The 23,171-nt window shown below is 42.6% G+C and overlaps 1 protein-coding gene across 8 annotated transcripts; it reads right to left on the reverse strand.

Moving 5' to 3' along the window:
• Positions 1–7,096: 7,096 nt before the first annotated feature.
• On the reverse strand, positions 7,097–15,432 carry LOC147627477 (uncharacterized protein At2g27730, mitochondrial-like). 8 transcript variants are annotated; one of them, XM_086814388.1, is made up of 4 exons: positions 15,103–15,409; positions 14,226–14,265; positions 7,982–8,017; positions 7,097–7,826 (listed from the first exon to the last, which is right to left on the reverse strand). In XM_086814388.1, exons 1-4 carry the CDS (start codon positions 15,238–15,240, stop codon positions 7,813–7,815), a joined length of 228 nt encoding a protein of 75 aa, XP_086670514.1. In that variant the 5' UTR covers positions 15,241–15,409; the 3' UTR covers positions 7,097–7,812. The 8 variants fall into 8 exon arrangements, with proteins under 8 accessions (XP_086670514.1, XP_086670512.1, XP_086670511.1 ...); XM_086814386.1 differs by having other exon boundaries at positions 7,982–8,117; XM_086814385.1 differs by having other exon boundaries at positions 7,911–8,017; positions 15,103–15,407.
• Positions 15,433–23,171: the final 7,739 nt, after the last annotated feature.

A 23,171-nucleotide genomic window follows, 5' to 3' on the forward strand; every position in this document is an offset into this window, starting at 1 on the left:
AAGTTGTGCTTCGGAGCTAGGCTCGGCTCGAGACGGGTAAACAAGTAAAGTTTCCTATGACGTATTATTCACATTCTAGCTCAAGCTTAAGTGCAAAGTGACATCTTTGATACCATTACTGAGGAATGGCGTGTTGCCTTCTCTCTTTAGCATATACTAGCATAACTCCGTATGGATGAGTAAACTTTAGCATAACTCCTTATGGACGAGATAAACTTTAAACATGGCGCTTAGGTGGGGTATGTGAGAAGAAGGAATGGTTTAATTTTTGCATTTAGAATTTTAGAAAGTGATTTTTGTGCTGTTTAATCTTTTAAAATGAGCTTCATACTTCCAATTGGCAAATAAACAGCCTCAGTCTACTACACTTCGAAACCTTAAAATCCAGAAGAAAAACTAAAACAAATCTCAAAATTGGAACAACATGCAGCAATTGTATGTGAAAGAAAACCTACATGATATGATTGGGGATAAGCCTATCTTAAAGGCCCTATAAAAAAATCCTTGATTCCCAACCTTTGACATGGTTAGATCGTCTCTCATTCCAACCAATCAATGTACTTGCGCTCTGATTGAGCCTTAATATCTGAAATCCACATCCATCTGAATGACAGTATACCTAGCAATCCAAGATCCTCCTATCAAGCTAGATTAAAATTCCATCACTCTGTAGAGACACAAGGAAGTGTTATTGGCCTTAGATGATGACATGATATTCCTTAAAAATATCGGCCAATGAGGAATCCATGGAGCCAAGCGGAGAAATCGATAATATGAGCTTGAAATATGGGGTAACTGAGGGAAGCACTAGTCCAATTATACCACCTTCTCCTAACACAACCTTCTAGGGAGAGCATTGAGGGAACAAACAACCATAACTAGTGCAAGAGAAAGATGAAAATATCTCCTCTCTCTCCTATTTTTGGGTCTGTTCAGCTTACTTTTTGGATCTTGTTTTGAAACAGGAGAGAGGAGAGATGAAAATATCTCATTTTATTGATTAAAAATTGGGGGTAATGACGAGAAAAAGGTGCCTACTTCACGAGAGGAGATCCCCACACTGAGGTATCAAAATTCAGTTTTTTAATTCTTTTCTTTGGTCCTTAGTCCACTTTTCATCTTATGTGAGCATTTACTCATTTTTGGGGGGTTTTTCTTTTATTCTTCAATTTATCTCCTCCTTACACTTGTATTGATCCTTTTGGCCCATAGGAACCTTAATTGGACCATAATCCAAAATTTTTTGAAAATCTAGACCCTTAGGCTAAGATCCTTTATACCTATTTTCAATTAATTCCAATTGCACATTGGGAAGTTCTTTTTGAATTTCTGTTTGAGGGGAAACCATTTTAGACACTAGGAGGATTTTTATATCAAAAAATATCTCAATTTTAAATTATCTCCCTCCTCTAGACATTTTCTCTCTCTAGGCCAAAACAAGGTAAAACAGGATCTTTCTTTTATTTCAGAGAGAGGAATAATTATAAGATCGGAAGGGGAGGTTCTTACACCTGCACACCTCAAAAGCTGGAGGGAGGAATCTTACATCCTTCCCCACTTAAAAAACGTGAGATGTCCTCATCTCGCAAACTAGAGGACAACTCTTTCCCTTAAGATCCAACTGATTCTGGGGTTCTTTATAGTCTGGTAAACCCAACAAAATCCTGGGATAAAGATCCCTTATATAGAACTCATCATCAAATAACAATTCATTTGGATCATATCATTCATATCCTTAACACAATAATGGTCCATTAGACCGAAATTTTCATCTGAACATTCTTCCATGGGAATTTCAATTATACAAGTTTTTAATTTGTCATTCCTTAACTTGATCCACTGGGTCAAATGTTAACACTAGCAATCTATCAGCACAATCCACTAATCTCATAGTGATTTGTTGAAGTCATTATCATCATAGGTGTGTCGTGAGCACAATCAACGGGGATCTAGACCACCACAGTTCCTCATCTTTATGCACCATCAATTCCACTAGACCTACTGTACAGATTTGTGGGAACTACAGTAGCTCCAAATGTTTCCACCACCATGTACTCCTATGGCTCTCTACTGTGGATACATACAACCATGAGTAGGAAGGTTTTGGTAAGGGAAGGACCAAAAGGTGGATACATACAACCATGAGAGTAGGAAGGTTTTGGTAAAGGGGAGCTTGTAGAGGAACAAGAGATCGTAGGGGGACTAGCCAGGTCAAGTGACCAAACTCGTGCATAAGTTCCAAGGTGATCACCGACAAAACCTGGAGATCTATGTATAGATTTGTGAAACCTTTGGTGAGCTAGGTAGCTCGACCCGTGTTAGTGCATTTAGCTTAATCCTTGATGGTAAATTAGGCAAGTGGTTTAGATCATTAAAAAGCCCAAGGAAAGAGCCATCCATCATCATGAAGAGGAATCAATGCACGAATATATAGCTCGGATGAAACACCTGAATCTGAGGTTTGAGGATAGAGAGAGGATGAGCGAAGATCAATTAATGTCATGATTTCTTCAGGGATTACGTAACACAAGCTTGTTGCCGATTAGCCCCATTAAGTTGGATGACAATGTGATGGGAGACTCTTGATAAGGATTCCGCCACAAATTCCCCATCAATTGTCTCCCAAGTAGCTCAAGTATCTAGCCTAGTTCCCAAAGAAACACATCTCCCACAGATGTCAACTGCTGACCTAAGCGCATCAACACTTCTGCAACAGTTGGGACCCAAACTCAAGGTCATAGGAGCTCGAGGCCAGAGACATGCATGTAAAAGCGCGTGTATAGAGGCAGTCAAACACGCTGATACGAGGGCTTATACACACGTTTTGTCAGTTTAACTGCGCTTATACACGTGCATTTCACAGAGTATCCACGTATATACACACGACTTTTACAAAGTTGACGCGTCTATACACGCGAGTAGAGAGCAAAAAAAAAATCCAGAGAGTTGTATTGGAAAGTCGTGGGTGCCGTATATCTAGGTGAAGCAAAGCACTAAGGTGGTGATGATGCAAGGTACAAAGGTTGGGATGATGGCCATTAGTGAGGCTTTGGAAAAAAAATATAAAATATATACATTAAATAGTGGCCAGCTTTGGAATAGCCAGATGGAGGCCCTATTGGCTGCCACCACTGTGATTGTCTAGAACGTGGTGAAGGCGTGAAGGCAGGAAAGGTGGCCGCTTGGAGCCGAGGAGATGGGGGTGTAAAGACAAAGAAAAACCGCCTTGTGAGAGACCGCCCTGGGGGGGATTCAGCAGGCAACGGCTAGAAAGGAGAAGGGCTGCCAAATAGAGAGGGAGTCGGCCTTGAAAAAGCGCTGTAGAGCAGAGAGCGTAAAGAAGAATAGGAGCCGCTTGGTACAGAAGGAGCCACCTTGTGCTCAAAGGTGACTCTGCAGAGCTGGCGTGAAGGCGTGTGGTCGCCTGGACAGTGGAGGCTGGGTGAGCAAGTGAGTTGAGGGTTGCCGCCTGGCGGGTATTGTTGGTGAAGCTGGTGCAAGTCGAGGCTGATAGAGGAGAGTCGGCTTTTGCTGATTGACGAAGGCAAAGGGAGAGTGCCCCTTGTAAGGTGGTGTGGTTGCCCTTGATGTTGCTACAGTCTTTTTGAAGGAAATATTAAGACTCCATGGATTGCCTAGAGGATTGTCAATGATTGAGATTCTTTCACATACCATTTTTGGACTTCATTCTTCAAAGCTATGGGAACCTCTCTAGATCTCAAGACTACCTATCATCTAGACATTGATGGGCCAAACCGATGGCCAAACCGAGAGAGTGAGGTGATCAAAAATATCCTTTGAGAATTTTGGGGATGAGAACCCAAAAGATGGATGAACTAGCTACCCTCTCTTCTTGCACAACACCTGTTGATGAGAGAACGTGGTTCTTATGCTAGATCAAGATGAGTGAAGGAGAGAGACCCACAAAATACAAGAACACATCTTGTTTATTAAGTTGCTTATGAATACAACTTGGCCTTGGCTCACACTCAAATGCCTTCTAGCTCCACCTTTAAATAGGTGAGCTAGTGGACCATAATTCCATTCACACACACACCCTTCTCCTACCCTTTTACATGACGAGTGTTTTCCTTTGAAATTGGGTATTGAAGGGAGATTAAAAGAGTGTAATGGGCTCATTAATGAAGAAGAAAACCAAAAAATTTGTGATGTTTTGGCTTGAGTAGAAAGAGAATGGCTTAGGAAAAATAAATCAAACCAAGGTGATATTGATCCCAAACAACACCTAGAGATCTTTGCGCAAATCTATGAAAGCTTTCGTGCTACAACACTTAGCTTAACACCAAATGGTAGATTAGGTCAATGAAGCTGGATGACAATATGAAATAGACTCTTGATAAGGGAACGCTCTCCCCAGTAGTAATTATGGGTGTTACATATTACGTGGAACTTAGAGAAATGTTCTTCTTTGCAAGTGGATGTCAACATGGATATGAATTTTGGGATAGCATGTTGAAGCATCATGCAAAAGAAGGGCAAGTTATAGTAAAGCTTTATGTAGGATGTGGAGATTGTGCTATGGTAGCACACAAATTAGGCATGAACATTGTTTGTATTGATCATGAAGAGGATGTTGTGGAGTGTCTTGATGAAGATGTCATTGTAGTGCAATGAACATATTTGTTTACGAATATTAGGTTTAACAGAAGCTTGATGAAACCAGACTAATTACGTCACATTGACTTGTGGTCGAAAAATTACGAAGAAAACATTGGTTCGACAATAACTTAAAACAAAAGGAACTAGAAACGGGGGACCTTGTCCTCATGTATGGTGTAGGGAGCACTAGAAAAAAGAAACTAAGTACAGAGGGTTAGGAGCTTTCCGAGTGTCCACGATCACACCTAAGGGATCAGTTAGAATTGAGGCAATTGAGTTCATACAAATGGAGGGTTACGTCAATGAAAGCAAGCTTAAAAAATATTGTGGACCACTGACCCAAGAGATGCTCTTGCAAGAACATCTTTTAAAACAATGAAAGAAGCTCGCAAAAGAAAAAGTCCAGCAAGCTCAAGAAGAAGAGGCTAAGGCAAGAGAGACCAAGACCAAACAGATACTCCAGAAGAGGATGCTGCATGTGAACATCGCTTCACTAACTCTCCTTGACGAAGATGAACTAAACATTAAGCCAGCACGGCTCAGGGTGGGAGTATCTATGGCTAGATGTCATGCAACGAGCATTGCATTGATAGATACGGGATCAAGTCATAACCTGATCTCATATGAGACATGGGTAGCTCTAGATAAAGTGCACCTTGAGGCAACCAATGCACAAGTACGAAACTACGAAAGCTGAGGGATTTCTAAGTGTTCATGTTTCCATTAAAAATAATTCCTTGGCTGGAAAGGTGTTTGTTATGCCTGCAGGATCGATGGAGGAGGAACAACAATCCCACATATGCCAGTTGATGAGCTAAGCGCTACAAAGGAATCTAGTACAGTGTGTTGTATGCTTCCAAAACCATACCAGTACTCAATGTCCTCAACTTAGGCATAAACCAACACCTTATTGTGCACATTGTGTATAATGGGGTAATCACAAAGTCAATACCCTCATGTATCAATCAAGGTCCCTACTAGAATTACTATTTCCTTCATAGTTGCATTACTCCACACCACACCCGAAAAATCCAATCCCGACTTTTGGATTCCGCATTCCTCCGCCACCCTCACTCTTCTTCCACACTATGTTGAGCCACCCAAAAGTGTGTAATTAAATGACCTTATTAAAAGTAGGTTTCCTCTCGAACTCAAGTTGATATCCGGACATTCTTTTCCTGTGAACACCTCAGAGCTATACGAACAATAAAAGGTTTGACAAAATGCTTGTTAAGTTTTATAATTTCAAGTCAAGCCGATATGGTGAGAAGGATTTATGTAAGGTTTTATAAAAGTAATCTTTGCATTGTGTGCACTTGGGCACCACCAAAAGTTTCGAGCCAAAAAATTATCATTAGGTGTCGACACACGGAGCAAGGCTTTCTGTAACCACGTTAGTAGCTCAATTGGTAGAAGAGGACGAGCGTTATCCCATGGTAGTATGCTACACACTAGTACTCTCATCTTCTAGCAAAGTTGTTGAGCCACCCAAAAGTGTGTAATTAAGAGCATGGCTGTACTCACTAAAATGGGTAACAAGTGTTCAGGACATGATGTCAAAAATCCTCAAAGTTCAAATAGGAGATAACATTGCCACCAAAACATAAATGACATGCACAATAACCTCAACCAAACCATTCGAAGGGCCACATAAAATATACACCAATCGAAGGCTCTTGTTTTTAATGACTATGACATAAATCTAGTCATCAAGTGAAAGTAGACATTTGTGCTCATGCTTTTGACTACTCAAACCCAACTCACATAGTGGTGCAACGAACACCGTGCACTGACATTAAACACTAAGAAATATCAATTGACAGGCTTAAACCTGTGAGGATATTATAACAAAATACACAGAGGGCCCAAATCCTTGCTCAAAATATGCCTAGCTACCTTCACAACAAGACTCTTGGAACAAGACAGAAAAAAAAACAAGCGATTTGCTATGTTCAATACAACAAAGAAAGAACGTCTCCTATTCTTAAAATGAGAACCAAGGGCTCAAGGAAAACACCTCATAGAAGCACATATTTGCAGACCTATTAGAGATTACACAGAAAGGTAGCAAGATTTTCAACTACATTAATACAAACTAAGCCATTGCAGAAACTGTTAACGTAAACACTTCTCCACAACATTAACGATCCACTACTTGACTAGGACATTGCAGAGAATGTGTATTACATTCTAGAAAACTTCCCACTTGTTACACAATGCTTTCAAAGAAAGAATGAGTTCGAATTGACAGTAAGGACAAAACACATTTTAAACTGCATATAAAATGCTTTCCTCAACAAAAAACACGGCCACTAACAGAGTATGCAGTAATATACATCACAACAAAGATGCCAATCGAAATAGGGAGCAAATGCAAAACTAGTAGTAGCCCCAATTTGGGAGCAAACTATGTTGAGATGAGAGCACAGAAGGCATGTAGTGTTCAACGTGATTTGAGAAATGATTGCATCATGCAGTTTGACTTGACAACTTTGAATACACCATTAAAGTCAGTTATAAAATAAGTGAAGCACCAAAAGCAGGGAATGTAACATGCAGGACATTGAGACTGAAGACTCAAGAGCATGCCCAGTACACTTATCGACATTCCTCACTCCATTACAACTGCCTATATCTACTGGATTGTCCTCCAAACCTAACAGCAAACAAGTAAGGTCAATTGGCTCTGGAACTCTTGGTTGGCTATTACCTTTAGTAAAAGATGCTTCAAAACCAGTACAAGACGAAACAACAACCTGCCAAGTAGCTTTTTCCTTTTTCAAGTTGTGTTCTGTAATCCAGTTCATGGTTAAGAAACTTTGCAAGCTGCAAACAACCCCAACCAAAGACTAGAGCTCTATAAACCAGAACCTCCGGATCAATGCCTGTCCAAAACCTTGAGAAAGTTTCACATGTGTAGAGGAAGAGTCCTTAAGAAGTAGGTAGTGCAACAGAAGTGCTCAATCCTGCAGTGTTCTCAAGTCTAGCTTTCCCACAACAAACAGCACAGCAAAAGCACTGAGCTAATTCTTTTCTTCCTCTTTTTTGGAACTGGGGCGAACCAGCCACCAACCACCGGCAAGAACAGCAGTAACACCTGCAAATACTGCTAGGTTCTTCGAAGAATCTGTCGAAGGTCCTGGAATCGAAGAAGAACCAGGTTCAGAGGTAGAGCTCCCAGCTGCTGGTTCCTCATGTTTGATTCCCTGACAGTGTAATTATGACTTTGATTACAAGAGGGCAGACTATTGATGCACACCAAACATGTTTCCTACAATTGTTCAACGTACTTCAATGAAACGGTTGAAGCCTGAGAACAAACTTTCCATCCTAAAAACAACAGCCAGGGAATGGGCTAAACCTGCTTGGCTTTCTCGAGCTTCTCTTTCTCCATTTTCTGGAAGGACAAATAAGCTGGTGAGTATCAAACAGCAAGAATGTGCTACATATGCACCCTGTTGGTTCCCAGAATTTGACAGAAACCACCCCCCAACCACCTGTTCCAAGTTCTCAAAACGCATGAACATTGCACAGTACAGTAACAACACTAAATCAACTTTATGACAAACATTTCAGCTGTGGCTCTTAAAACACTGGACCAAAAAAAAGCCATCATTATGTTAAACGTGTTAGCAGTCATCTCCTGTCTGTACCATATTACTCAGTAGGGAGTGAAGGCCTTTATTGTGGGTGTGTCCGCCTGGTTAGGAGCTTTCTCCATTTTTCCTCATTGTCCATGTTTTTTTCCCAGTTTTGCTAGGAGTAGGGGGGCTGTATGAGCTGGCCGACTGCTGTACCTGCTGGCCGACGTGTATCTCCTGGCCGACTGGTGTTTTTCTGCTGGCCGCCTCATACTATGCTGGCCGACTGTTTTTATGCTGGTCGACTAGACATATTTCAGTCGTGGGCCCATCAGGGGACTGTCGGCCCAGTTGCTGCCCTTTTTATATATATAGCATGCCTTGGCCCCCCACTCAGTTTGTACCAGATTCTGGTGTATATAAGAGTTTATACCACCCTCTCCTCTCTTTCATTTCTGTACTTCTGCTCTCAGTACTTTGTCTCATTTCCGCTGCCCGTTTTGAAATGTATCAGAGCCCCAGGTGGCTTGAAACTTAGAGACAACGAGAGCTTGAGGGTTTGCTGTTTTTTGGTGCTGATTGGAGAATTTCTGGGCTGTTTGGGATGTGGAGAAGCAAGTAGAAGGCGGCCATCATTGCTGGTCAGCCACCTTGCATAGCAGTTGCAGCCTCTTCTTCAAATTTTTTTCCCACCCACCCTCCTGACATTCCCGATGGACCAACAGTTGGACAGGACCAACTATGGCATCTGGAAGGTAATGATGGAGTCTATCTTGGAGTCTTATGATTTGGCTGATTTCATTGTGGTTGGAGTTCCAAGGCCAGAGTTGGAAGAGGAGGAGCTTTCACTATCCACTAGGAAAGAGCGGGAGGCTCAGGCCCAGTTGTGGGATCGTGTCAATGCCCATGTGCATTCTTTCATCTTCCTTAATTGCACACCCCAAGTGATCAATCACATCAAACACATGACGCTGGCCCGAGGGATTTGGCAGCACTTGGCTTCTTTGTACAATAGGGTATCACCCATGAAGAGAATTTCCTTGGAAGTGCAGATGCAAGTGATGAATCCTGCAAAGTCTTCGACGATGAGAGAACACATCACCAAACTCCAAGCTCTTCAGCAAGAGGTTCTTCAGGCTGGGAAGGAGATATCTTCAGAGGATATGGCCATCACTTTGCTGTCTCATCTTACCCCTTAGTACTCAGCTTTCTATTCTTCTTTGATCACCGGTGGGAGGCTCAGCACCATTACATGGGAGGAGCTCATGCCAATGGGTTTGGACTAGGAAGAGCGATTTACGAACCCTCCATAGGGCGGAGATTCTAAGGCTTTGACTCACCAACGGTCGAAAGGCCACAACAACAACAACAACAAGAGCAAAGGGAAGTTTTCACCAGCGAAGTCTTCTGAGAAGAAGCCCGACTCAGAGCGTGGTGCTTTGAAGGCCGAGCGGACCTATAACCATTCTAGCCAGAAGGGCCACTTATTGGAGGAAATGTCCTCAACAGAGCACCGAGAAACGTGCCGATTCCTCCGCTGCAGCTGCAAAGATTCCAACTTTTGTGCATTTGGAGATTATGGACACCGGAGCTTCATCTTCTTCGAGCAGGGAGACAATTGATCTCACTGCTTGGGATACTCGGGAGTGGATTCTAGACAGTGGTGCTTCCAAGCACATGACTCCTTCCCGAGAGTTATTACACGATCTTTGAAGGCAGACAGGTCACATCTTTATTGGTGACAAATCCACTATCCCCATTCACAGTGAGGGCAGGTTGGAATTATTTCCCGATGGCAGAGGGGGGAAGCATTCCTCCTAGGTTCTTTATGTTCCATCTGTTGGCTTTCATCTTTTATCAGTGCATGAGGTTTGCATGATTGGCATGCGGGTGGAGTTTGATGAGCATTTTGTTGCTCTCCGAGACAAAGCAATAGGCCACATTGTTTGGAAAGGCGGAGTGGAGAATGGGATTTACCAACTCTCAGCACTCTCTTCTCTGACAGGTACTCAGCTCGATAATTTGTGGATGGCTTCAAATGTTGGCAGTAAGCAAGGACACTACAATTCTTGCATCTGTGGGAAGTAGCAGAGGGAGTCTTTTCTGAAGCAAGCTACTAGGCAGGCTCGAAAAACCATTGGAGTTGGTACACATTGACTTGTGTGGACCTATGCCGACCCTATCTTTGGGAGGTTCCTTGTACTTCATGCTGCTTGTGAATGATTGTAGCAAGTTTACATGGATTTATTTTCTCACCCAGAAGGACCAAGCCTTTGCTCGGTTCAAGGATTGGCATGTTATGGTGGAAAAGGAGTCTGGATTACTGGTGAAGACTGTTCGGGCTGACAAAGGAGCGGAGTTTTCTTCTAATGCTTTTGTACAGTTTTGTGCGGAGCATGGCCATTGGCATCAAGCGGGAGCTGTCAAGGTCGCCTTCAGAGAATGGAGTAGTTGAACGAAAGAACAAGACCGTGGTGGAGATGGCGAGAACAATGTTGGAGCATTGCGATCTTTCTCGTCTACTTAGGGTTATCCATACCCTCAACCGATCTCCGACAACTTCAATACCTAAGATGACTCCATTTGAGGCTTATTTTGGCAAGAAACCAAATGTCTCCCATTTTTGTATTTTTGGGAGAGAGGCCTATGTTCACATACCAAAGAAGTGGAGGGAGAATGTGTAACTGTTTGGCCCTCCTAGCTCTATTTCACATGATAAAACCCATGCCTGGACACCAGACAGGTGGAAGAAGACATGGGGACAGGGTCCATAAGGTTAGATTACCAAAAAGCACCATTCTTGGTCAAAAAGCAAAAGTCAAACCGGGTTGACCGCAAGCCAAGGGCACCATTGGAAAGAGGAGATTGAGCCGGATCAAAAAGCTAAAAGCCAATCTTTCAAAAAGCAGCTCTAGGGCCAAAAAGCAAGGCCCTAAAGCTAGAAAAGAAAAACAAGAACTTTCGACTAAAGTTAAGTAATATTTTACTATTAAAAAGACCAAAAGCAAAGTAAAAGACAAAAGCATCACATTTTGGCAAAAAGCAAGGCTTTCCCAAGTATAAAAAGGCTTGAACCACTTTTGTAGCATCATGAAGGAGTTTGTGGAGTGTGTGTGGGCATCATTATGATCATGGAGAGCTTCTTCTTCGCCATCAACACCTTCTCCAACTTGCTTTTCAGATGTACGGTTAGCCCTAGACTTGTATGGGCATATGCATGGGTGATATGGACGCGTGTACGGAGCTGTGGTCAGCGTCGATCGTGTTCTGGCCGCCTTTCCCAGGAGGACTCCAGTGTAGCCCCTCTTTTTTGTGTGCTCGTCGCCCTCTTCAGAGGGCCGCGTAGATGATCTTGTAGCTCACGACACCAGCGTGGCTGGGACGTTGAGCGAGTTGTAATGTTAACTATTAGTAGGATCTCTCTCCCGGAAAAAATAAAAAATAAAAAAATAATAATATAATCAGCCCGTCCTTAACGATGTGTGAACACACCAACTTATAAACCTTATAAGTCACTTTGATGAATAAAAATCCATGCTACTTATCTTTTGCGGCCATCTTTCAAGCCAAACTTTGCCAGTAAATGCTCCAGCTTCTTTTGTGGAAATCCCCGTTCACACCTTGGCTCCAATCAATGTACGAAACACTGGTCAAGACTAGTGAAGGGACCAACTTGGTGACACCGGGATAGTTCCCGCTCGCCTTCACCGGCTCGACATCGAGGGGACTTCCGGTTTGTCAAGTTCTTCCTCCATGCCTCATGAGGAACGAGCTCAATTATTGAAGCTTCTGAAGCCTCCCAAGTTCAACGGGAAGATAGACGGAGAAGTCGTCACCAATTGGACCCGTGAGATGGCCGCCACGTTGGCAACAATAGGTGGTTCAGATATTTTCCAGCTCCATTTGGTGTGTATGGCTTTGATGGGTGCTACTCTCGTGGTGGGAAGACCACCTTAGGTACCACTTGCTGGGATGATTGTCGCCCGCAAGGCGGCCTTGAAGCACTTTATTCCCATAGATTACCAGCGTGAATTGAAGAAACACTAAGAGCGTTTTATCCAGAAACGCGCAGAATCAATAATCAACTATCTCGCTCATTTTTGGAAGCTTTTGCTCATGCTCCCAAGGACTGTCTGTCAGTCGGAGCAGGTTCAGTGATTTGTGGATGTTTGAAGCCGTCTTTGCACACAGACGTTCATGCACATCGGTCCCATGATCTTTCAAATGTGGTTCGTCTTGCTACAACCCTCGAGATGCGGGAGAGTTCCAAGTCTAGGACTCAACAAGGAGTAGTAGCCAGTCCAAGGCCAAGGATGGTAAGGACAAGGCAAGTGGGGGAGCCTTGGTGATGCATCTCACCCTGAAGAGCGTTGCACCAGGATGGCTACTAGATAGTGCATTTATTGTGACTCCACCGAGCACATCGCGAAGGAATTTCTGAGAACCTTGGAGGAGCAATATGAGGCGGCCGCTTCTTCAAACCAGAGGAGCAGTCTAAGAGCATGCTACTTCAAAACCGGAGGATGAGTGTGAAGGAGATGCATGTGTGCGCGTCTCGGCTTTTTTCATTTCTTGGGTCGAGCCCACACCTAGGGTGCTTCATTTCCAAAGGCCATAGGCACCAACAAAGGAAGTTTTCAGCCAGGTCTCTGAGGGAGAGTCTTCACAATTGCCATTTTGTGACACACCTACGAGTATGCAGGGTAGAGCGAGACATCAAATAGCAGTCGATGGGTAGGCCAACTAGGAGCATTGGAGCATATATATCTTAGTTACCAAGAAACGGGAACGGGGGGAATGTTTTGGCCCCCCGTAACGGAAACGCGAATGGGGGAATGCCATGTTAGCAAATAAACTAATGGAATTCTGAAAATGGTCATTTTAAATGATGGAACTTTAAGTAGGATAGGCTAAAACTTTGAAAATTAATGTTATGTATGCATAGTTGAGTGTGGAAAAAATAGAGGAAAATGCCCTTTTTTTAACATTTTGCCCGTTTTAAAAGGGTTTTAAACGGGTTTTTGGGCCCATTACCAAGGGGAATGTTTCAGAACGTGGAGGAACATGGGGGAATGTTTCCCCCTGGCCATTCCTTGTGGGGGAACATTCCGGAACGTTCCCCCACGTTTCGGAACATCCAAGACTGGGGAACGGCGTTCCCCTGTTCCCTAGAGGGGGAACGGCTATATATGCATAGGTAGCCAAATCGTCATATTCATCTACTTTCCTCACTGTTGGGATTCATAGAGCGTTTCTTTATAGGCGAAGTGCTAGCCAGGAGTGTACAGTAGGTCACAGGGCTGTCATTTGAGGTCTTCATTCTCAGCCACAGCTTGTACTTGAATTTCAGTTGTATTACTTCTTTCTTGTACATAATACAGTGTAGTAGTTTAGGACTCATGTGTGATGTATCTGTGATTCCGTCTCACTCTTCCTCCTATCTCTGGAAAACCCTAGCACACAAGCACAAGTGTTCTACGGAAGAATCACCCTATTTCTAATGTTGATGATTATCCAGTGATAGTCAAATCAAATGACTATATGGCAGAGTTGCAAAACTAGAGGCTGGTGCATCTCTGACTCCAACCCCAGCACAGTAAATTCAGGAGTGGAAAAGCGTAATTGAACCTATAAATGTAAACAATAGCAATCATTCTTCACCAGACGTCTGTCTCCCAGTGCACTGTCCAGGTTGATACACGGCCTTCCTCCCTAAAATGCTTTTTTCTATTCTTGAACTGGCCTCCCCTCGTACAGATCCAAGTTCGTAGCGGAGCGCCTCAAATAATATACCACCCTTCAGAGTAAAAAGGAAAAAAAACTAATTGACAATTACATCAGTGCATTCCATGTGACAACACACCATCCAGACATTGAAAGGATGATTATCACCACAAAAACACTACTACAAAACACGTATAGACTTCAAAGTTCAAGGTCATGATGCCAAAATACCCCAAAAAACAATGAACTTTCAGTCTCTGAGGAAGTATAAAAGCACAACAGCAGGAAAAAAAACTATGCCTGAAATATGCTGCAAGACACAGCAACCAGGACGCAAAGCCTGCATTGGCACACATGATGAAATCAGTAGATAACCAGACGGACAGGATCAAAACCCTGAAAATAATTTCTGAGAAGTTTGCAGGAACATGGAAATGGATGCTAGGCACACAATCACAAGGGAAAACCATAACTGTGGCCAGTTGGCACCACAGGTCAAGAAGTGATCACAAGGGGAACCCATCATGGTCTCCACTCATACCGCAGGTCAAGAAGTGACCCCTTCAGCTCCAGCCATTGCTGACATGCTGCATATCTGTTGCATTCCAGATGAGAAAGTTTCCTCCGAGCGAGGTATGGATGGTCAAAAACGGAGTGTTGGTCCACCCATTCTGCCACAACCTCGTGGTTATGCCAGTCGTCTGACCGACAGGAATGAACATCCCAACCTCCCTCCCCTTGTCCATCGTGGCTTCTGGTCGACAGAGCAGAGATCTCAGCCGTACAATGAGGAAGCCTTCTTTTGGCAGAAAATGCAGGAGATGTCGCCGACTCAGCCCTGCAGAATGCATTCCCCACAATGCTGACGTGGTGTTTTGAAAAAAAATTGGTTGCCGCTGCCATATTCGGAATCGTCTTGCTGTTGCTGTTGCTGTTGCTGTTCCTGTTACTAGTCTGGCTGAAGCTGTTGGCTATACTCATGCCAGTCGGGAAAGGCCTGGAGTTGGAGAGGAGAGGAGACCACCAGCGGGACTCCAGGGAAAGGCCTTTCCGTACTCCTTGCTGCACGCAGCGGATACACAGAGGGGACAAACCAAGCAATTTCTCTCTTTCCTCTAACGCATGTTACCCCTTACATTACCAGAGCAAAGCAAGCGAGGGTGAAAAGGAATCATACCTTTATATACATGTTCTCTGCAGCACGCTCCTCCTCGTTGAGAACCCTCCCATCGCTGAAAGCTCGAGACTGCACTCCGCGACAGAATGTCTCTGCGCGCTTGGCGCCCAGGCGAATGGCAACAGCTCGCAACGCCATGATGGCTAACGCAGAATGGTTCTCACAGAGAGGTGAACCAGGGTCTCTTCACAGTATACAATGATTTTCCTTGCGGACGCGATCTGTCTTTAATACTGTGTTGTACAGATTTATGTGTTTGCGGACAGTCTTGTCGATCTTGTTGATGAATCAATAAATGCCATTTGCACTTAGGACTCAGGAGTAATGGTTCTCGTCCAAATCCATCATAAATGCTATCTTCACATTCATTGCTTCCCAAAAAAAAAACATATTTTTCAACCAATCAAAATAACGACAACTCTTTAATCTATTTGGTTTTTGTTTCCAAAATCTCTACTACATACCGATTTCATAACTAAAATATATGAAAAATTATTCCTTAAAATAAGGGTTACTTACATTGGGTTCACAAGAGGGTGGCGGAAATGGGAGCCTAAAACCCCCATTTCCGGGTGGAATCCATCCTGTGCATGCTCTTCCGCCGCCACCCCAAGGTTCACACTTTCTCGGCGGAAAGAAGTTTAATTTACCTGCTAAACCTTAATAAAGAGAACCATATAAGAACACACTTGGACACAAAAATGGAATATTGCTCATTAATGGATTCTTGTGCTACAAATCCAACTTTTCTCACTAATGCGTGCCTCGGCTACAAATACTAGGTGGAAGATGATGATGAATCCATGTCCGCCAGCGCCTGCTCACCAAATACTTGTTGAATATTCACTCTTGATTGCTCTCGATACATTGCCCTAGCAAGGTTGTCCCGTCCCTCTAAGCTTAAGGCAAGGTCACTAGCACCTTCATTGCCTCTTTGCGCACGCTCCATTGCCTCCTCAGTTTCCACTCCTCTCGTAGCTCGTAATTCCATCATTGAAGTAGTCGCACTTCTTCGATCCTCTTCCGTATGGCCCGAACGTGCTAATTCAGCTTCCGCCTCTCGTACCCGCTCCATATCAAAAGCTTCTCCATGGCAAATACAAATGTTATGGAGCACAAGGCAAGCAGCAACAACATCTGGCACATACTGTAAATTCATGTCACACCTTTTCAACAAGATACGAAACCTAGCCTTAAGCATGCCAAATGCTCCCTCAACAGGCATCCTAGTGCTTGATTGAATGAAATTCCAATAATACTTCTTTCGTGACAAGCCTTCTTTGCATCCTTTGAAGGGCACTAGCATGTATGGTCGTGCCGGGTAAGCACAATCACCAACCAAACAAAAGTTTCCTAGTTCACCTCTTACACACCTTTATAGTTCACTTCTTGTGAAGTTTAAGGAGTCATGAATTGACCCAGCCCATCCTACATCATCATAGTTCCATATTGAACAATTCGAAGCTACGGTCAACTGCAACAAAATTGAATGGAACCCCTTTCGATTGAAGTAATCCACATGGTTGTCTTTCGGGGCGATGATAGGGATGTGGGAACCATCAATAGCACCAACAACAAATGGAATGCCTCGTATAGCCTCGAATTCACTAGCTAGTGTGGTGCTAGAAAAAAACCATCCTTTAGTATAATTTTATGAAAAACCTATTATAATTTTTCCTAGCCTTGAATTTAAAGATTCAAAATTTTAAAATTTTAATTATAAAATCGGTCAATCTATGCAATTTTTTGAATAAAAATGGGTTGAGCTTAAAGGTCATCCTTTTCTTCACTAGATAGAAAAAGAAATAATCCTTCTTTTCACTAGTTAGAAAAGAAGTTTATTATGATATTGGTTGTAAGCCAAATTTTAAAATGTAACAGTTGTGTCCCATGCACGACTTAGCAAGTTGAACTCTCATAAATGCTTAACTCCTATTCGTTGAGACTCCACAAGTAATACCCAAAATAGCTGAACTTAGTATAAGAATGACTAACGACGAATGAGATTCTGAGTGCTTGAAAAAAACGACATTCTAGTGTATTTGTATCAGCCTCCTCAGGACTAAGTGCCACGGGTCTTAAAGACCCTTGTCAGGTGATATCAATGGATGGCATTGATCAAAATCGCGATGCCTTTTTTGGACTGTCGGATAAAGTAAAACTAGGGCCAGTAAACTAGGGGTGAAAAACATAGAATATAATGGCTTGAAACCACATGATTTTGTTGCTTTGAAGGTATAATGTAGTGGTAAGATGTTTCCAATGGTAACCTGAAGTCTCGAGTTTAAATCCTCCTTTGCACATAACATTTTACTCCAAAATTTTCTAAGTCCCAAACCCAAATTCACTCCTTGTTCCATGATGTAAACTAGGAAGTAAACTATGCATGCTTAGTAAACTAGAAAGTAAACTAAGATCGCTTAGTAAACTAGGAAGTAAACTATGCCCGTTTAGTAAACTAGGAAGTACACTATAATCGCTTGTAACCTAGTTTACTGGCCTTAGTAAACTAGGATCGCTTAGTAAACTAGGAAGTAAACTATGCCCGTTTAGTAAACTAGGAAGTACACTATGATCGCTTGTAACCTAGTTTACTGGCCTTAGTTTACTTTATTTGATAGCCCAAGACGTCCCGATTTTTTATCAATACCATCCATTGATATCACTTGACAAGGGCCTTTAAGACCCCGTGGCACTTAGTCCTGAGGTTGTATTGGCCAGAATTAACAGAAACCGAGTGGCATATTAAGGCTGGGTTCAGGCGAGGTGGCGACAGTACGCCTGCAGCATGTACACGCCAATCGATTGGCTCCAACTCTGCACGATCTGTTCACACGAGGCGGCGGCAGTTACCAGCAGCATAGCCACGTCGCGATAGAGATCGCAGTGATTATTTGCCGACCCCCCCCCCTCGCCTTTGGATCTGCCGCCCTCCACGTAGGAGGCATGCGTTGAGTTGGCCACCACCACCATTCAATTTTTAATCCCTTTTCTCTTCTATTCTCCAACCACCCAAACGTTCCAATTTCCAACGTTTGTATTCCCAACAATTTCCAACGTCCACATCTCGAGACCAACGTACCAAAACTTCAAAAGGGACCCTATAAAATGTGACCATTGTACACTGTCCAGCCCTTGACAAAAAACCAGAGAGTACACCATTTCTTGGAAGCAGCGAAGTACAAACTTTTGGAGCTCTGTAGACTGTGACACAGGTGAAGATGAGCTTATGGATTAATGTTGCAATCTATTACAATGTTCCCTCCCTCTTCATTTTTTAGTGGGTGCAATGGTGTTTATAATTTCACACTACTTAATATATGGTGTACTAATGCTCCTTTATAAATGTGTGTTTGCAATTGTAGATTCCTCTTGGAGAGAGCATTGCTACGTCCGAACAAAAGGTGACAAATGAAGACATGTCGACTTGCTTCTTGGGTTGTGTTGAACGCATTGAGCGTATGCTAAACTTCTCTCTCTTCTTGTATGTTGTAGGTACCATGGACTCCAACATGCCGAACCAATTCATTGATTCCCAAAGGGACGATGACGACGCCATTCTCTCCCAAGCCACATTCCATCAACTAAACTTCTATCCTTTCCCCCATCCACCTTTCCCAATGCCCCCTCATGGGTTCACCGCCGCCATGCTTACCTCTCCCTCCCCTGGCACCTCCTTCTTATTTAGGCCTCCTAACCATAGCGTCACCCCAACCCTTATTTTCTTGCCCTATTTTGAAGCTTCCAAGCCCTAGAAATACCTTGCTTTTTGCTTCAAATCTTTAATCCATAGCCATGGCTAGCACTTGAACTTGTTAGAGAGCTTTAATACTATTACATTGGATCACAACAAGTAGGGTAAACCCCCTCAGGAGCTGGCCACGGTTTACAGCTTGTGGGAAGGAAGAAAATCATCAATCTCATCAACATTGCTCTAATCCTTGCCATTGATGCTTCCTACCACTTAGCAATGGTTCATTTCAACCATCTTGGGGCTATTTAGAGATTTTCTTGGTGATTCTTGGAGTGAAGAAGGGAAAAAACCAATAATTTGTGCTTCACAAATCCTCAACATAGAGCTTCAATCTTCAGCATCCTCAAGCATTCAAGCTATCAAAAGGCTATTGGTGAGTGGCTATTACCATTAACTCATGATTTGATACATTTCTTGAAGATTTGGAGAAAGATTTAGGGTTTGTGATTTGAAAACCCTAATCACTTGACATTGGCTAATCCTATATAAAATTAGTATTACCTAATCATCATTAGACTAATGATGCCATTATGCAAACTAATGCTTCACATAAGCCATTGAGCAAACCCTAACTCTCAATCTTGGAAGTTTGGCCAGTTTGCAAGAAATTTCCATGCAATGGTGATTACCATGGCTTCTCATATGCTATTGGAAGTCCTACATGGTTAATTACCATGGCTTCTCATATGCTATTGGAAGTCCTACATGCTTAAAGATCATTGGCTTTTGATGGCATGTTGATGGTTGATTGTTTTTTGGATGCTATGGGCATATGTGGCATATTCTTGGTGTGATTCAAGGTTGCAATTGGCATTGTCCGTCATCACTTGATGCTTTTTGGTTGAATGCTATTGTAATGATGATGAAATGATAAGCATGAGTCATGCTTAAAAGTGATCTCACCATCTATTTGAGTTTCACATTGTACTAAACTTCTCATTTCTAGCTACTAGTGATGTGTGAGGGTACCCTGGTATATGGAGGAGAGACCGGGGGGAGCATGGCCTGAACTCACCATGCCATGGGTGTTGTGGTAAAGCGGTACGGTGAGGGATTAGGTATTGGTGGTGAAGACTTGGCCCAAACCTTAAGCCTTGGATTCTAAACTGGGGTAAAGGTGTTGGAAGACCTTGGCGCCGGGAGATTGGCAAGCTTCAATGTGCTTCATCGATAATCATTTTGTTGGTAATTGCATTTGGAGCAAAACAATGGCACAAGCAAAGTGGCATCGACAATCATCTTGTTTTGGTAATTACATTTTGAGCAAAGCAATGACACAAGCTTCAATGCGCTTCATCGATAATCATTTTGTTGGTAATTGCATTTGGAGCAAAACAATGGCACAAGCAAAGTGGCATCGACAATCATCTTTTTTTGGTAATTACATTTTGAGCAAAGCAATGACACAAGCAAAGGGGAAAAGATTGTAATTGTTTGGTATATGCATATTGCCTATGCCTGGGCATCATTTGTTGATCACATTTTGGATTGAGTTTCGGTAGCAATTGCCCAAAGGTTATGCCAAAATTTCTAAAATTTCCATGTATACCTGTAACCTAAACCCTGAATTCAGTCATAGGTGTTTTTAGGTCTTGCCTAGGGCATTATACCCTCTTTTAATACTCCATAAGTACTTCACATCAAGCTTTGAAGATCTTGATTCCGACATCGTTTAGAGGGTGAAATTAGGGTTTTCTAAAAATCATCAAACCCTAATTTAGTCATAAACCCTAGATTGTGTCACATGGGTCTTTACATATCTTGTTAGTACTTCATTAGACCTTCCAATCAAGCCCTTAACTCTCTTTTTCTGTTTTCATTTGCTAGGTCAAAGTGACATAGTTGTCTTTTTTACAAAAGTCAAAACAAAGTCGACTTTTACTTTGACTTTGGTCCAAACTCTTTGCGAGGATAATAATACTTGCTAAGATAGTTCCAACAAGCTATAGATCATCAAAATCGGTCGAGTTTTGGTCATCTTATAGTCAACTTTTCATTTTCAGTAGTACTTCATAAACCCTAAAACAACCGAGTACTTGCCTCATTTGGAAACTTTCTGTTTTTGCATATTGTGTGAGTACGCATCATTAGCTATCCATAGAGACCTTGAGCACTCTATTCCAATCTCGTTTGACCTTTCATCCATTCAATTCAAAAATTGCAGCTATGTTAAGGAGAGGGTATATTTTCGGCGAGTGGTTTCTCTCTCTACACTTCCTTCCCTTTATTGTCTCTCTATGGTCTCGCACATTACGACTCATGGGGTGACAGTAGAGGAGAGGAGTGGATGGATACAAGAGCACTATACACATTGCAATTCATTTACAACTATCAATGTATATCAAGTTAAAACTACCATTGCAACTTGTTTACAAAGTCACCATATTATGATCTTAAACTTCCATTTTGTATTCCCTAGAAAACTTACAAGGCCACAACATTACATGACAAACACCTACTACGACATGACACGATCATTTGTACTTCTTTACAAAGATACCATATGAAAGCATTTTGGGCCTCAACTATCATCTTCGCCTTTTCCATCTACCCTAACTTGCGAACGAAGGTGGAAACTTCAACTCTTTAGAGGATCCTCCTTTGTCTCTTCAATGATGCTGAAAGCTCTCCATATCCTAATCGCTGAAGCTGCTTTCACCTTTAACATGTTCTTGTCTACAAGGTCTACCGCTTGGCATGTTTTCAGCTTCTTGTAGAGCTCATTTACTTTAGACATTGTTGTCCATGCCTCCAAAACGGCATCCGATATGGGTTTCTTTTCTTTGAGTTGCATGAAAGATTGATGAGCTTTACTTAAGATGGTTGCAAACGTAGTAGTATTAAAGGGATTACTAGATGAAGCCATAACCATAGAGTTCACAAGGACTATGCTACAATATGAAGATATAAGGGGAGAGTGGTGTGGGATGTGTTTAGAAGAAGAGTGTCTAGAAGAGCATGGCAATCTTTACTGTTTTTATAACTTTAAAAGGAATAAAAATTTACTTTTCGAGCACTAGAATTCTTATTTTAAGCATAAGAAAAACTACTTTAAGCACAATTGTTATTATTTTAATGTCTTGATCATACACTCTTTCTCTTTAACTCTCTCTCTCTCTCTCTCTCTCTCTCTCTCTCGTGTTGTTAAGATCTCACTCCAATTGCATCATCTCTCTCAAAAATCTATGCCATGAAAGAAGCAAAAAACAAAGCCATTGTCATAATATGAGTGAACAACAATAACGTCTAAAACCAATATATTTCAAACATTACAAGCTACTAAAATACATCAATACGGATGTTGGACTCCCCGGTGGAATAAGGGAGGTGTTATAGGGTAGGGACCTCTACCAAATGGTGCAAGTGCGGGTGGAAAAAGTGGCCTTGCAAAATCAGGCCATCGTGCCCATGAGAGAACTGCAAATGAAGTTACGGGGGATGTATGTGGCAAGACATGTCGATATTGGGGGTTCATTGGAACACTAGGTGTCCATGACGAAGCACTAGATTGTGTTGGGCTCAAGGGTACCGAGAGGACTGGAGGATATGGTGCCCCCACATCCATCTGATGTTCTCGTCGAACAATCTCACTGACCTCACCCCTGAAAAACTGGTTACCCAAATCATCGTGCACAATGGCAAGTGGTCGCAAACATGAACTAAGGCACACCTTGTCGCTCTCCACACTGATGCAATGTCATGCATGCTCTAGCCATGGACCTAGTCTACCAACAAAGCAATTTAGGACTACATCCTTGCCGATCAGTGAACGTCTCAAGTAACCACCTGCCATAGTAGAGGCCCACAATTACCATATGTACAAATGGATGACAATGTCTAAGACATTGATTATATAACGATTTCACTACTTGAATCATGCACATGATTACCTTGCGAAAGGCTTGCTATGCTCAACAGTATATCGGATGGGATCCCCATTTGCATCCAATTGGTATGGGGAGGTTTTCTCTTGTGCTTTTGACTCCAAGAAGGTATTATCGCGCCAACCTCAAAACCTCCGCAATCTGCAGCTACCTCGCCTCCCCGCCTACTATCATACTTTGGATGAGTGGACGTACTCTTACTGGGGTGTATGAAGATAGCGATAACCAAAGCAGAGACCTACTTGCACACACTAGTAAGTACTTTAGGGAGGGAAATCATTGAGCTTGACTTTCACAAAAACCAAAGAATCCTGCACTCACCTCGTCTTAGCCATCTTTTGACATGACATAGAGATATCGTGAGACGCGTGAGAACAAAGTCCTTCGCAATGTGACCTTCCAATTTCCTACCTCCCACACAGCAATCCCCA

Source organism: Cibotium barometz, chromosome 20 (genome assembly GCF_041138505.1).
Source record: "Cibotium barometz isolate CiBa-2024 chromosome 20, ASM4113850v1, whole genome shotgun sequence".
Lineage (NCBI taxonomy): Eukaryota > Viridiplantae > Streptophyta > Polypodiopsida > Cyatheales > Cibotiaceae > Cibotium > Cibotium barometz.

What these genes read in the sequence shown, in the direction of transcription:
- LOC147627477 (XM_086814382.1), bottom strand. Translation starts at nt 15,240, where the DNA reads ATGGCGTTGCGAGCTGTTGCCATTCGCCTGGGCGCCAAGCGCGCAGAG. An exon ending in CAGAGAACATGTATATAAAG is followed by an intron (nt 14,988 to 15,102) that starts GTATGATTCCTT and finishes CGCTGCGTGCAG; the next exon opens with CAAGGAGTACGGAAAGGCCT.